Here is a 15,062-nt window from a genome sequence, read left to right as displayed (position 1 = left end):
ATAAAGGAGAAAGACAAATAGTTTCCCCTATTACCCAAAAAATATGATTTAATTCTGAATTCTTCCTTACCTCCCTCATATTCCTTGCCTACAGGCACAGGTTAAAATTAATAGAAAGCTAAAAACAACCAACTTTGTAAGTTTCACTCCCTTATGACTCCCTTGAATTGATTTTTTTTAAAATTCTGTCAGACACCAAACCCTGCAGAATAAGATGTAAAAGAAATAAAGTTGGTCCCCATGAGATTTAAAGTAGTAGCATCAAATGTTTCTGCTGAATGGAGCTAAAGAACAGGAATCTAGCAGTTTGTGATGTTCTAGATTTAAACATTTAGCAGTCATATATTCCCACTTTCAACAATACTAGAGATTTCCTTCATTGTCAGTGTATTTCACTCTTAAATACTATGGACTAGACAGTACAAAAAAGAAAGATTAATGCCATTCTACAGTTAAGTTATTTTAACTTTAGTAAGTGATCTAATGTACTGGAGACTATTGTGCATATTTATGATGTCTCAGCTTTGGAAATCAGTGAAAAAATATAAGGCAAAGACAATTTCATTTCTTCTTCTGCAACAGAATGGTAAACAGTGCCACCTACTGTCTGTCAGTTTTTCTTAATTCCTTATGAAATGCCAGTTGTAAAGACAGAGGAGTTCAGCTATTTAGGAGAGCCTGGAAGTAGAGCCATGACTGCTCTGGATTGAGAGGAGCCAGCTGAGGTGGTTCTGGCACCTGATAAGGATGTCCCCAGGGAGGTTTCCTTTGGAACTCTACTGGGCACATCCTACTGGGAGGAGATCCTGAGGCTGGCCTGGGAATGCTGGGGAATCCCCCAAAAGAAGCTGGAATCTGTTGCGGAGGAAAGGGAGGTCTGGTTCTTCCTACCTCTCCATGCTGCCGCCACAACCCTCACCAGTAAAAGTGGCATAAAGGAAAAAGACAGACAATTACAAGGGCTGTGGTGGATTCTCCATCACTGACAATTGTAAAATTAAGATTGGATGTTTTTCTAAAAGATATGCTCTAGGACAGTGATTGGCAATCTTTGGCATGCCTCGGCCCATGCTGCTTCCCGCAGCCCCCATTGGCCTGGAAGGGCGAACTGCGGACAGTGGGAGCTGTGACTGGCAGAACCTGCAGACGCTGCAGGTAAACAAACTGTCCCAACCTGCTAGCGGCTTTTCCTGATGGGCCATATGCCAAAAGGTTGCCGATCCCTGCTCTAGGAATTAATTGGGGAAGTTCTATGGCTGGTCTTATACCGGAGGTCAGATTACAGGATCACAATGGTCCATTCTGGCCTGGGAAACTATGAAACCTGTGGACTCAACTCTGTAAATAGGAAGTACTTAACAATAAGATGTTCACCAGAATTTATGTAGTCTTATGTAAATTATTTGAGGATAAATCAATTACTTGAAAAGAAACCTACCCGCTTACTAAACTCCCAACTCCGCCCCTGAAGTCATAGCTAAAACAATGCTTTAGCATTAGAAAAGATTTTACAAGATGACGTTACAGCGTGTTATCAGAAAACTTGTGCAAAAACCACTATCAAGTTTTGTAAGTACTTCAATTGTGTTGCGACTGCCTCTTCCAAGGAGTTTACAGTCTACGTGGACAACACTGTTCTACTGCCCATCAAGTTTGCATAAGGAAATCTCAGTTTGTTGAAACAGAATCCAGGTCATTTTTTGGGCTCTATTTAAAAAAATCAAGGTACCTTACTTCAAACACAAGTATACAAAAGACATTAAGTTAGTCGATGTTTATTTTCAAGGTACAGCACCACATATTTTGGTGAGTGTGTGAGAATAAGCCCCACAAGAAATCACAGAATACATTTTCTTGTTTACAGTCTCTCTCTCTCTCTCACACACACACCCTTGAATAAACATGAAGAACCATTCCATCAGAAGTCAAATGAAATGTGATGTGAAGCCCAGGCATTTAAACAAGCCTTTGGTAGCCTAATTTACAATTGCTCTGGCCTGTTTAGCAGAAACTGAACTAACTGAAGCAGAATTTCATCATTAAAACCTTTTACGTTATTGCCTTCCACAGCTTCATATAAGGGCTTACTTTCTGTTCCCCAACAGATATTCTTCCGAGGATTATTTTGATCAGCTTGTACAGTTAGTGCTAAGGTATTCAGCTGATAACAAAAGAAAGCAAAGTATTTTCCATCAGTGATCACAGCCTGCGATACAAAGGGACGGGTCACATCTGCCTCACACCAGAATCCTGTAAATGAAATTACACCCTAGTTACACAAGGCATAAGTAATATTCATATTACACAGGGGCTTGAAATACAGACATTTACAAACCTAAACTGCTTATTCTCAAGGAACAAGATAGTTTTAGATTGTTTAGTCATAACATTTTACATAATAATCTAACGACATCCTCACCTCACCCACCCCCAAGAAAAGTTGTGTGTCATATACCTTAAGGACCACTTTCAAAATTATGCTAATGTATATGCTCACAAATCTGAACACAAAACTAACCTTTTCAATGCACATAGATTTTCATGGAACCGAGTCTGCCCGCAAAGGTTACCCATCTTGCACAAAACTGCATGTTTAAAATTAGATACAATATACAGCACCATACATTTGGTATGTCCTGCAGACACTATTTCTGGGGGGAGGGAATCAGACCTTTGACAGCCCAGCACCTTCTATTTAGAGGATAACTGAATTTTCCATAAATCCTCTTTTGGTGAAGTGACTTTGTCAATAAGGGAATGCACTTTTTCATTACAATTCAAGAATATGTTCTGTTAATTCAAGTTTAATTCACCATTATTGTTGAATGCTAAATAAAATGGTTAGAGACACAAGCTAAATCTTTTATTGGGACAAACAAAATGGTTCTCCTTTTATACTATATCATGTTGTTGTGCATGCACAATAGCATATGCAGAGAACTGTACTTGCAGCACAAATATTGAATACATATGCTTCCTTAAGCAATGCTCACTACTAAAATTATAAAATAACCCAGTAGAGTCAGAGAATGAAAACAAATGTTAGTCTTATATATCAATGTCACTACAATGTCACTAAGATTCTAGTGACTTGTAAAGATGAGACCATCAATTTCAATGTTACAGGTACACCACAAAAAAAAGATAAGTTGGGATCACATGTGATTAGCATATACTATTACACATACACAATTTGATGCAAAACCATCTTCTTACTGTTTTATACAGATGTATTAATTAGGGGATTTGCATTACCTAAACATGGTGTCATTACTTTAGAAATTGCTTCCACTACCAGAAGCTAGCTATAAGCTAACAGCATCTATAGCTAAGTGAATTAAGTTCTCTTGAACCATGTCTTCTTTCCAACTGAGGTCTCATTTAATATTTATAAATTCTTTATGGAATTAGAATTGTACAGATTGTGAATATGAACGTTTGCTCAAATATACACAGTATCTCTATTTCTCAACAATTAGTTTTTTTATTATTTTGATCAGATACAAGTAGTGCAATACTAATGATCAATATGTGGGTCTACTTTTTGTAATGTGTCTTGGATAAAAAAAATCTCTAGTCTCTGATATTATGCAAGTACATTTGGCATTATTTCTTTAGATATAAACTGTTAGAATTTAGCACAAGACATATCTGAAAGGCCAAGTGCTAGAGCAAGAACATTAGATTTCGTGTGCCTGTAATGTTTACTAGTTCAGGATAAAACCATTAGCTTGATCCCCATAGCAACTGTTCATCTTTTGTGTTTCATTATAATGTACAATACAAGCTCATGAGGCTGTTTTCAAAAACAGTTCACCTTATTGCATAGTAAACTGGCTTATAATCAAATTCCACCTTCCATGAAGATTTGTGTAAGAGAAATTTGATCTATATGCACCCAACATGGAGTAGAATTTAACTGCCAAAATTCCACTGTAACACCTCATTTTTTTGGAATACTGATTTCAGCTGCTTACTATCATATACCACAGCCAAAAAATTCTAGTGTATAGACTATATTTTTAGGTTAAAATATGATTTTACACATACAATTACCAGATTAATAAGTGCCATTTAATATTCTATGTATTTCATAATTTTTGCTGATTCAGATAGCAAGACTGGAGTTGTTCACCAATACTAATATAGGATAGACTGGTGCCAAAAGGTAAACTGCAAAAGCAGGTTGATTAAATTATGGGAAAAACTCAGCTAGTTTTAGCTTTAAAAGATATATACAGGTACCCAAAGAAATATGAAAATTAAGCATTTGAAATGTCAGGTTTTCCAAAGTGAGTTTATCTAGGTCAGGGGTTCTCAAACTTCATTGCACCATGACCCCCTTCTGACAACAAAAATTACTGTATGACCCCAGGAGAGGGGATTGAAGCCTGAGCCCACCTGAGCCCTGCTACCCCAGGTGGTGGTGGTGAGGGGGTAGCCAGGGGGTTAAATTCAAAGCCCAAAGGCTTCAGCCCCATGCAGGGGGCCTGTAACCTGATCCCTACCACCCATCAGGCTTGGGCTTCCACCTCAGCAAGTTTAAGCCAGCCCTGGTAACCCCATTAAAATGGGATCATGACCCACTGTGGGGTCCTGACGCACAGTTTGAGAACCCCTGATCTGGTTGAGGCAGCTTTGTAATTTCAAGCACTTTTAAAAGTCAGACTGATCACACCATATTTACTCTTCAGTTCTAACCTATTATGCATTAAACAAAGTTTTTTTTCTTTAGAAGCATGATAGATTAGCAAAGGGAAAGGCCCTCTATTTAAAGAGTAACTCGGATACATTTCATAACTACTAGGCTGCCTTTTTTTTTTTTTTTTTTTTTTTTAAAATAGTATTAACTCTGCATCAGTACTTGGTTTAATTAAACCAAAGATGAAGTACCTATTTCCCATATGACACCTCTCCCTAATACTCTTACAGTCATTTTATTGACTTCAGTTTCACAGATGATATAGCATGGCAGGGACCAATGAGGATAGAAATATCTGGATTTTTCTTATAAGTGGTCACAACTTTAGATTCCATAACAGTACAACTTGGCTTGGCAGCAACGAAAATGAGAAAAACAATAGATGCTCTCTCTATTTGGGCTTTGCATACGGAGGAGGGCTAGCTGAGTGGTTTGAATATTGGCCTGCTAAACCCAGGGTTGAGAGTTCAATCCTTGAGAGGGCCATTCAGGGATCTGGGGCAAAAATTTGTCTGGGGATTGGTCCTGCCTTGAGTAGGGGGTTAGACTAAATGACCTCCTGAGGTCCCTTCCAACCCTGATATTCTATATGGGGAAGGAAGGTAACAGAGCATCACTCAGTCCCAGGGCACCACCTTGCCCGTTTAAGACCAAGGCCTTTAAAAGCCTTTGGTTCAAGTCAGAGGAACTATCTACTTTAAAACCATGAGCTGGTTGACACGATTAAGCAAGTTGGTTCTTATTTGCTATTGCCATTTTAATTACTCTAGAACACTATTTATCTCAAAACATAAGATTTAATACTTTAGACATTTTATAATGCCAACTACTGATCTGTAAATATTTGGTTTGATGTATATTACTCCTTTTAACTCTCTTGATCAAGACAGGATTAAACAGAAATTAAGGAAGTCAGAGGACTGAGATCCAACATGGCATTTTTTCTTTATTGTTCTGTTTTTCTATGATTTTATTTAAAAAATCCAAACTAATCTCAGCTTGACACGCCCCCATATACATAGTTTAATTGGCTCATTTATGTTTCAATAATGAAATTAAAACATGTTCTACACAGAAAGAAAACCACATAACACACACAAATGGAAGATAAAAGGAAAGGGAGAAAAGTTTGTCTTACATCTATAAATGGCTACCAATCAAGCTATAAGTTTTGCCTCACCTTGATACATAGCTTGTGCTGCAGTCCAAGCAAAGAGACTTGCAATACCATTAGCTCGATAAGTTACTTCAATTTGATCAGCAAGGCTTGCTTTTAATAATCGCTCCCTTTTCAGTTTATCAGGAATCAAATGAAATTGCGTATGACCATAGCTGCATGGATCTGCCACTTTTGATCCTGAGTTCACAAAAAGGAGAAAAGTTAAAAGCCACTTTAAAAAAATCAAATGTTATAGGTAGCATCAGAGGTTAAGGAAAAAATAATATTTCTGTCATCTCTATTATTTAGACTTCTGCTCATCAAATTAACACGTTATTTTAAAAAAGTCAGCTTGGTTTGAAATTTTGACATTAATATTTCTTTGGCTTCCTCTAGTTCAAAAGATTAAGTCTCCTTATGAACTCACTTGCTCACTATAATTGGAGAAAAGACACTGAAATTAAACTTGTTAATTTGCTAGTTCTGGTCCAATCTTGCTCCCACTGAAATTAAAGGGGTTTTGCCTCTTTCCCCTTCATTGACTGCATGTTGTTTAAAAAGACCAGAAGGCTCCTTTTAAAGCTGACAGGTATCTGATCTTCCTGTAGCAAAAGTGGTAAGAAGCATATTTTTCTGAGCTGTAGGAGAATAATGGTGGGCTTGGCCCTGACTCTTCAGGTATCTGGTTTATTATACAGAAGCAACTGCCTCTTTATTAGTAAAGCTATCTGAGCCGCCCTGTTAGCAAAAGAAAAGCAAAGAACAAAATCCTTATGAGGTCCAATAACCCATTCAGAAAACATTCTGCATACTGAATAAAATATTTTCAGATCAAGACTTCATATTTCAGAAGGAGTCATTTCAGCATCAAATGTGCGTCACTTTATCACAATTTTAAGTGTTTTACTGACTATACACAGTCTTATTTTTTTAATTAATGTTCAGCAAAGTATAGCACCGCAGTTATAAATGCCATTAGAGAGATTTTGAAATTGGCTCCTGCAATAAGCCATTTTCAAAAAAAAACAAAAAACAACAAAAAAAACCTGTACAATTCTTTTAGTACTTCTACACAGTACTATATTCCTATCACTAGGAAATCTTACCTATAAATATCTTGTTATCGTACTGTCTTTTGAACAGTGGAAGTTTGTCTGGTTTGTGATTAACAACAGGAACTTCTCCAGGGACTGAATAATCTAATGGTACAAACTTGAAGGAACGAGAGAGAAAGAAAATCAGTTCAGCAAGTCATAGAATGTTTTTGATCTCAGTATTATTACATAGTATATTGATAACAATATTTTGATTCTTAAGGAAGATTTGTATGAACAGCCATCTGAACACCTAAAGAATTCTCATCAAGTTCAACATCCATTTTATGGTCTTGAATAAAACTTTGATCCTGTTTCGAGAGAGAAACCAAAAGATAGTATGTTTCTTGAAAAGAGCGTGAATCTCTTGCAGCAAAAGAAATATGTTGTGTAGAACAGGAAGGACTCAAGTGGCACGGCCTGGACAATTGTTGGTTAGCACCACTTTCCCACTGGTAGAAGATGGCATTTTCCCACATTTTGCATGGCAGGGGAGGGGGAGAGAGAAAGAGAACGGGACCAAAAAGAACACCAAAGCTTAATTAACAGCATTTTGTGGCGGACCTTTATCCTCACATTCAATACAACATGCTTAGAGTATTTTGCAATTCCGTTTTTTCAAAAGCAACTAGCCAATCATTTTGGGTGCCCAATTCAAAATGCTTTGAGTAGCCCAATTTCAAGAATGCCAAGAATGCATCCTCTGAAAGGATTCAAAAGTTGAGCACCCAAGCAAAAAAGTCAATAGTCATTTTTAAAAATCTTGGTGTATGTTTTGTTTGCCAAGTTATAGAAAAGTCTAAATAAAACACGGAACTAAGGGTACGTCTACACTACGGGATTATTCTGATTTTACATAAACCGGTTTTATAAAACAGATTGTATAAAATCGAGTGCACGCGGCCACACTAAGCACATTAATTCGGTGGTATGCGTCCATGGTCCGAGGCTAGCATCGATTTCCAGAGCGTTGCACCGTGGGTAGCTATTCCGTAGCTATCCCATAGTTCCCGCAGTCTCCCCCACCCCTTAGAATTCTGGGTTGAGAGCTCAGTGGCTGATGGGGCAAAAATCATTGTCGCAGGTGGTTCTGGGTAAATGTCGTCACTCATTCCTTCCTCCGGGAAAGCAACGGTAAACAATCATTTCGCACCCTTTTTCCCTGGCAGACGCCATAGCACGGCAACCATGGAGCCCGTTCAGTTTTTTTTGTTTGTTTGCTTTTTTGTTTTTTTTTAGTCACCATATGTGTATTGGATGCCGTGGACAGAGGCGATACTCCAGTGCTACACAGCAGCATTCATTTGCTTTTGCATGATAGAGACGGTTATCAGTCGTTCTGTACTGTCTGCTGCCGGCGTAAATTGGCAATGAAATGATGGTTATCTGTTCCTCTGTACTGTCTGCTGCTATCATGGGTGACCCGACTGAGGTCGGCCGGGGGCACAAAAGCAAAACTGGGAATGACTCCCTGAGTCAATCTCTCCTTTCTGGTTTCTAAAAATAGAGTCAGTCCTGCCTAGAATATGGGGCGAGTGTACTACAGAACCAGTGCATCAGAGAGCACAGCTGCTCTGTGTCAGATCCTGCAGAAATGATGAGCTACATGCCATTACGGGTGCCCCTGCAACAACCCCACCGTTGCTTCCTCCTCCCCAACCTTCCTGGGCTACCGTGGCAGGTGTCCCCCCATTTGTGTCATGAAGTTATAAAGAATGCAGGAATTAAGAAACAGAGACTGTTAGTGAGATAAAATGAGGGGAGGCAGTCTCCAGGGCTATGGACAGTCCAGGCAGAACATTAAGCGTGCGGGGAGAGGAGCCCCAGCATGCTGCTGCTATGATAGTCCAGGCAGTACAGAATCTTTTCTTTACACAGGAAAGGAAGGGGCTGATGGACTCAGCCCCCAGTTGCTATGATGAAGATGGTTACCGCCGTTTCTGTACCATCTACTGGAATGACCAGGAGTCATTCCTATTTTTAACCCAGGCGCCCCCGGCCAGCCTCACCTCAGGCCAGCCAGGAGCACTCACGGGCTGATGGTACGAGGATATCGGTCATATGCACCGTCTGCCACCGGTGAGGGGAGAGGAGCCGGATACTGTCTTCACTGCTGCAGCATCGTGTCTACCAGCAGCATTCAGTAGACATATGGTGATATTGAAAGAAGTCAAGAAACTATTTATTTCCTTTTCTTTCACGGGCAGGGAGGAGGGAGTAAATCGATGAGCTATTCCCTGAACCAGCGCGGACAATGTGTTTGACCCTACAGGCATTGGGAGCTCAGCCAAGAATGCAAATACTTTTCGGAACTGCTGTGGACTGTGGATAGCTGGAGTCCTCAGTACCCTCTCTCTCCCTCCTCCTCCCTGAGCGTCCATTTGAGTCCTCTGGCTTCCCGTTACCTTGTCACACAGCACTGTGTAGCCTGGAGATTTTTTTTTCAAACACTTTGGCATTCATGTTCTGTAACAGAGCTTTGATGAACAGATTTGTCTCCCATACAGCGATCAGATCCAGTATCTCCCGTACGGTCCATGCTGGAGCTCTTTTTGGACTTGGGACTGCATTGCCACCCATGCTGATCAGAGCTCCACACTGGGCAAACAGGAAATGAAAATCAAAATTTCACGAGGCTCTTCCTCTTTACCTGGCCACTGCTGTACAGATTGCTGTACAGAGCGGTCACAGTGGAGCACTGTGGGATACTGCCCGGAGGCCAATACAGTCGATCTGTGGCCACACTAACCCTAATCCGATATAGTAATACCAATTTTAGCGCTACTTCTCTCGTTGGGAAGGAGTACAGAAACTGATTTAAAGAGCCCTTTATATTGATGTAAAGGGCCTCGAAGTGTGGACAGGTACAGCGTTAAATCGGTTTAAACACGTAGTGTAGACCAGGCCTAAGAAACTTACAGTCATGCCACTGAATTTAGCAGTGACCATATGATTGCTAGTGAGACTTCCTCCAACAGGTGGTAGCCTCAGTATACTGATTTACTTACACACACACTTCCTTCCCCCACACTTAAGTTTACTCTAAAACACAAACTAGATTTATTTTTTCCAAACTCAAGTTTCTGATTGAATGATTATATCTTGATTTCCCCCTACTCTTTTTTCCTTTTTTTTTTTTTTTTTTTGGGGGGGGGTCAGAGAGGGGGTAGGATGAACAAGAGAATCTTTCCCTAGTAGTAAATTCTAAGAAAGTTTTATCCAGCACAATGTGTTTTGTATACAGCATTGCTGAATGCCTCACAGAAGTAGAACAGAGGTTAAGCAATGTGCTATTTATTTATTTTTTTAAAGTTTCCTAAAACTTCTCTGAAAATAGATGAAAACCCAGTATAAAGATAAATCACACACATCTACAGTACTGTATGTGCTGTTATTTAATTATTGGACGTTTATTCTGTATTTAACTAGAAATCACTCTGTCTACCTGCTATTTGCAATTACCTTACCTCACGATTTAGAAGAAAGCCTTTAAATGAAAGCTTGTTAAAACCAACACAGTCAAAGAAAATGCATTTTAAAGAATGTACAAAGCTACATCACCCACCTGTAAGGGCACCAAGTTTATCATCTTTCTGACACTAAAAACTCTGATTGTCAGGTTTAGTGTCACTCAGTTTAATCCTATCTAGCAGTCTCAACCATGGCAAAGTGCACAATCAAATTAACAGAAACATTAAAATGGTCAAAGTGCAAAGCACAAGCACCCTGAAGAAGCACACAGGACTAGCTGGCAGGGGCACAAAAGGAAGATGTGCATGTTTCCCCTATGTTGCCCTGCTACCATGGAAAGGTTAGGGGCGTACAATCGGTTTCATTTTCTTGAAGATGCAGCTCAGGTTTAAAAAGTTTGGTAAGCTATATGCTAACACCAGTGATTCTTCTATATTATGGCTTTCTATAACCTATGGCTTGTTCAACACTACAAAGTTAGGTTGACTTTTTTTGATATAGACAAGTGCAAAACTACACATAAATTTGTCTCCTGCAGATGTAAATACCCCATTACAGTAATGCAATGCCTCTCTCCCCAAACGAAGCTGAGCCGGTCGACCTATATCTGTAAACGCAGTTCAAGTGTAGACATTACCTATGTCGACCTTAACAGTCGACCGGCAACTGTCTCACAATTTGCCCTTGTTCTCACACCAGTGACTTCTCCAGTCACAATTCTGAACTCCACTGCCCGGAGTCAGACACCAGAAGCCTGTTCCCACCCTTTAAAATCTGCAACTTATTTTTGAAATGCCTTTTCTTGATTGCCCACTACGGTGAGAACCCTTACTGGCCCACTGTTGTGAGCATCCAACCATGCTGGCTCTAAGCATACAGAGATACTAGATGTACTCCTGTCTGAAGTAGGAAAAGTGTCATGGACCGCCTCAGCCTCTGGGGAGAAGAGACTGTGCAAGCCCAGCTAAGGAACAGCCAAAGAAATTTAGGGTATGTCTATAATGACCTGTGACTTAAAAACCTGTGATTTAGCTCACCCAGGCTTGTGCTAAGGGGCTGTTTAATTGCAGTGTAGATGTTCAGGCTTGGGCTGGAGGGTCCCAGAGCACAGGCTGCAGCTTGACCCTTACCCTTAAAGTCAACACCGCAATTAAACAGGCCCTTAGCCTGAGTCAGCTAGCACGGGCCAGCCACGGGTTTTTAATTGAATGTAGACACAGACATCTGTGTACAGATTGCTTGGGCAAGAGGGGTGCTGAAATTGGGGCCTGACAGGTATGAGCAGCAATACCACATGAAAGTGAAGAAATTTCAGCAGGCATGTCAGAAGGTAAGGGAGGCCAACGGCAAATCTGGGACCTCTCGTATACCTGTCATACTTGGCCTGGACTCCAACAGCACGCCACACATGACTGAACACTTTGCCGGGGCCTGACGCAAAGATCCATTCAGTGCAAAAGGGAGAGAGGACTGGAGGAAAATGTAAACCTTGCAGTGACCCAGGAGCTATTTGACAATCTTCTGGAGTCAAGACACTCCCACCAGGCAAGTGCAGATGGGCCCGATTATGAAGGGGAAGAGAGCTCAGGTAACTGTATACACGCATTACTCCTTATAAGCATTTTTTTTTTTTAAATATCTTTTTATTGCCCAAAATCTCCTCTCCCTCTCACCCTTCTTTCCCATTTAAAAATGGCTCCCATCTCATCTGTGCAGTTAGAGAACAAAGGTACTGGACATCTGATTTTCCATTTTATTTGTAATATGTATGAAAATAAAAACGATGAGTCCTTGTGGCACCTTGGAGACTAACAAATTTATTGGGCATAAGCTTTCGTGGGCTATAACTCCATGCATCTGATGAAGTGGGTTATACCCCATGAAAGCTTATACCCAAATAAATTTGTTAGTCTCTAAGGTGCCACAATGACTCCTTGTTGTTTTTGCTGATACAGACTAACACGATACCATTTTGTGAATATCTACCTACCTTTGGACAGTGCATAATACACTGTGTAACTCAAACAACAATGTAAGAATGATCAAACTCGGTCAGACCATTGGTCTGATAATAGCCAGTGCCAGAAACCTCAGAGGGAAAGAACAGAATCGGGCAATTTCTCAAATCCAGTCCCAGAGGTTATGAGGCACTCAGAGCATGAGGTCGTATCCCTGATCATTTTGGCTACAGCCATTGATAGACCTACCCTCCATGAACTTATCTAATTATTTTTTGAACCCAGTTAAACTTTTGGCCTTTATAACATTCTGTGGCAATGAATTCCACAGGTTGATTGTGCATTGTGTGAAGTAGTACTTCCTTATATTTCTTTTAAGCCTATTGCCTATTAATTTAATTGGGTGACTCTTGGGTCTTTGTGTTATCTGAAGGGTAAATAACACTTCCTTATTCTTTTTTTTCCACAGCATTTATGGTTTTATAGAACTCTATCATATCTCCCGTAACTATCTATTTTCTAAGCTGAATAGTCCCAGTCTTCTGAACTTCTTCTCATATGTTCCATATTCCTTCATTTTTCTTGCCCTTCTCTGTACTTTTTCCAACTCTAAATTAAACTTTTTTCAGATAGTGCAAGCAGAACCGCACACTGTATTCAAGGTGTGGACATGCTATGGATTTATACGTGGTATTATGGATATTTTTGGTCTTATTAATATTTATCCCTTTGCTAACAGTTCTCAACACTGTTAGCTTTTTCGACTGCCCCAGCACAGAGGCGATGTTTTCAGAAAAACATCCATGACCTTTTTCTTGAGTGTTAACGGTTAATTTAGACCCCATCATATTGTACATATAGTTAGGATTATGTTTTCCAATGTGGATTACTTTGCATTTATGAACACTGAATTTCATCTGCCATTTTGTGGCCTAACACTCAGTTTTACAGTTTTAACAGTAACTAAAATCATGAAATAAGATAATTTTTCTCTATAAAGGTTTCACTGTACTTAAGTTTTTCTACAAAAGTTTTTCCCTGGGATATGACTGGTTGGATTTAAAACCAAACAAAAGCAAGCAATGATTTTTAGTCAGACTATATTTATGTTGTGAACTGTTCAGAGCAGAGACTCTCTTACTGGGTGTTTGTATCCTGCCTAGCACAGTGAAGCTACTGTTACACATGCTACATACTAAATGCTACTGTAATACAGTGCCAGCTGATATTCACTTTTAGAAGTATTAAAAACATTCATACCTCTGGAAGCTGTCTTGGCACGCGGATCTGGATATGTGGTTTGTCGTCTATCTGAAATCTCACTGGATCGATTCTACCAGTTCGATAGCCTCGACAAACAACAGTCTCACCGCGCTCCCAATAGAAGTTAACCTCTGGTTTTAAATCTGAAATGAAACGTGTTTCACCAGTGTATTCTTGGTGAAAACATGCAAAAGGACATCAGCCCTCAGCCCAAAAACAAAATAAAAAAAACAGTCAGTGATGTAACCATTACCCACAATGACCCAGGGGCATTTCACAAACTTCAGCATAATCTCTTCTTCTACTTTATGGCCTAGCTTCCCACCCAGTCCCAGCACCCGCTCCCCTCTAATCCCCAGTAACCCCCCTTCACGCGACCTCCCACCCCACCTAAGCAGGAGGTTGCGAGCAGCGGGTTGCGGCTGCCCAGCGCGGTGGTGAGGGAGATGACCAGCTGGGTGAGGAAGGGGGCCGGGACGTGCTGCTGCTCTCGGTAGAGGAAGGGTCGCTCTCGCTTGCGCTGGTAGAAATGCTCCTGCAGGAGCGCGTCGCAGGCCAGGGAACGCAACTCGCTCAGATCCGGGGCCCCGGGGCTCGCCGGCTCCGCTCCCGCGGGGGGCAGCCCCGGCACGAAGACGGTCTTGGTGAAGCTCTGGTACCAGCGGTCCGCGTTCAGGGAGAAGGTCTGCGGGTAAACCACGTACTTGAGCCGCTGCAGCCGGCCGTAGAGCCGCAGCTTCTCCGCGATGGAGGGCGCCTCGTGCACTTGCTGGTAGAAATACTCCAGCCGGCGGCGCTTGGCCGACTTGCTCTTGGCCGTGTGGGAGGCGACCACAGGCGGGTAGAGCGGAGACGGAGGCTGAGGGGCCGCGGAGAGCTCAGTGTGCAGCAACCGGCAGCCCTGCCGCACCAACCGCCACCCCCTGTGAGCCGCCATCTTGTCACTGGGGGCGGGAGACTCGGGACGGACAGGAGAGTGTACACCAGTAATTGGCTACTATTGGTCACGTGGATACTACAATGTACCAATCCGAACGTTCCTCTGAAAAACCGGGCTTCGCGTGAAAAAGAGGGCGGAGCCAGTCATTGAATCAAAGCATTTCATTTGTCCGACGCTCAAGGAAACAGTCAAAGAGGGAGGGTTCCTTTTCAAGAAAGCGGTCCCGAAGAAGCAAGCCCCGCCCTACCACTATGCGCATGCTTCTTGCGGACGGGCTTGTTGCTGTGCGTTGTCGAACCCTGCACGTGAGCAGTGTAGAGAAAGAGGACTACAGTTCCCAGCATGCAGAGCGAGGGCTGCCGGGAGCGGGGCCGGCGCAAGGGGAGCTGAGGGCGAGCGTTTAGCTACCCTGTAAGAACGGGCGCTCCCCAGCTGTCCTGACCCGGACCCCCTGCGCCTCTTCCTACAAGGACCT

The 15,062-nt window shown here is 41.5% G+C and overlaps 1 protein-coding gene across 1 annotated transcript; it reads right to left on the bottom strand.

The window, feature by feature from the left end:
• Positions 1–1,759: 1,759 nt before the first annotated feature.
• MRPS30 (mitochondrial ribosomal protein S30) lies at positions 1,760–14,602 on the bottom strand. Its single transcript, XM_032805287.1, has 5 exons — positions 14,038–14,602; positions 13,645–13,790; positions 6,968–7,073; positions 5,883–6,059; positions 1,760–2,250 (listed from the first exon to the last, which is right to left on the bottom strand). Exons 1-5 carry the CDS (start codon positions 14,582–14,584, stop codon positions 1,982–1,984), a joined length of 1,245 nt encoding a protein of 414 aa, XP_032661178.1. The 5' UTR covers positions 14,585–14,602; the 3' UTR covers positions 1,760–1,981.
• Positions 14,603–15,062: the final 460 nt, after the last annotated feature.

Source organism: Chelonoidis abingdonii, chromosome 6 (assembly GCF_003597395.2).
Source record: "Chelonoidis abingdonii isolate Lonesome George chromosome 6, CheloAbing_2.0, whole genome shotgun sequence".
NCBI classification, from domain to species: Eukaryota; Metazoa; Chordata; order Testudines; family Testudinidae; genus Chelonoidis; species Chelonoidis abingdonii.
Note: the sequence above shows the minus strand (reverse complement) of the source record. Positions and strands in the feature narration are given on the sequence as shown.

Bases quoted from the DNA above. Each gene is read 5' to 3' on its own strand.
- MRPS30 (XM_032805287.1), bottom strand. From the start codon at position 14,584: ATGGCGGCTCACAGGGGGTGGCGGTTGGTGCGGCAGGGCTGCCGGTTG. The intron at 13,791-14,037 runs GTGGGGTGGGAG...GTTTCATTTCAG, and splicing joins GCTCGCAACCTCCTGCTTAG to ATTTAAAACCAGAGGTTAAC. The intron at 7,074-13,644 runs GTATGAATGTTT...CGTTCCTTCAAG, and splicing joins TGCCAAGACAGCTTCCAGAG to TTTGTACCATTAGATTATTC.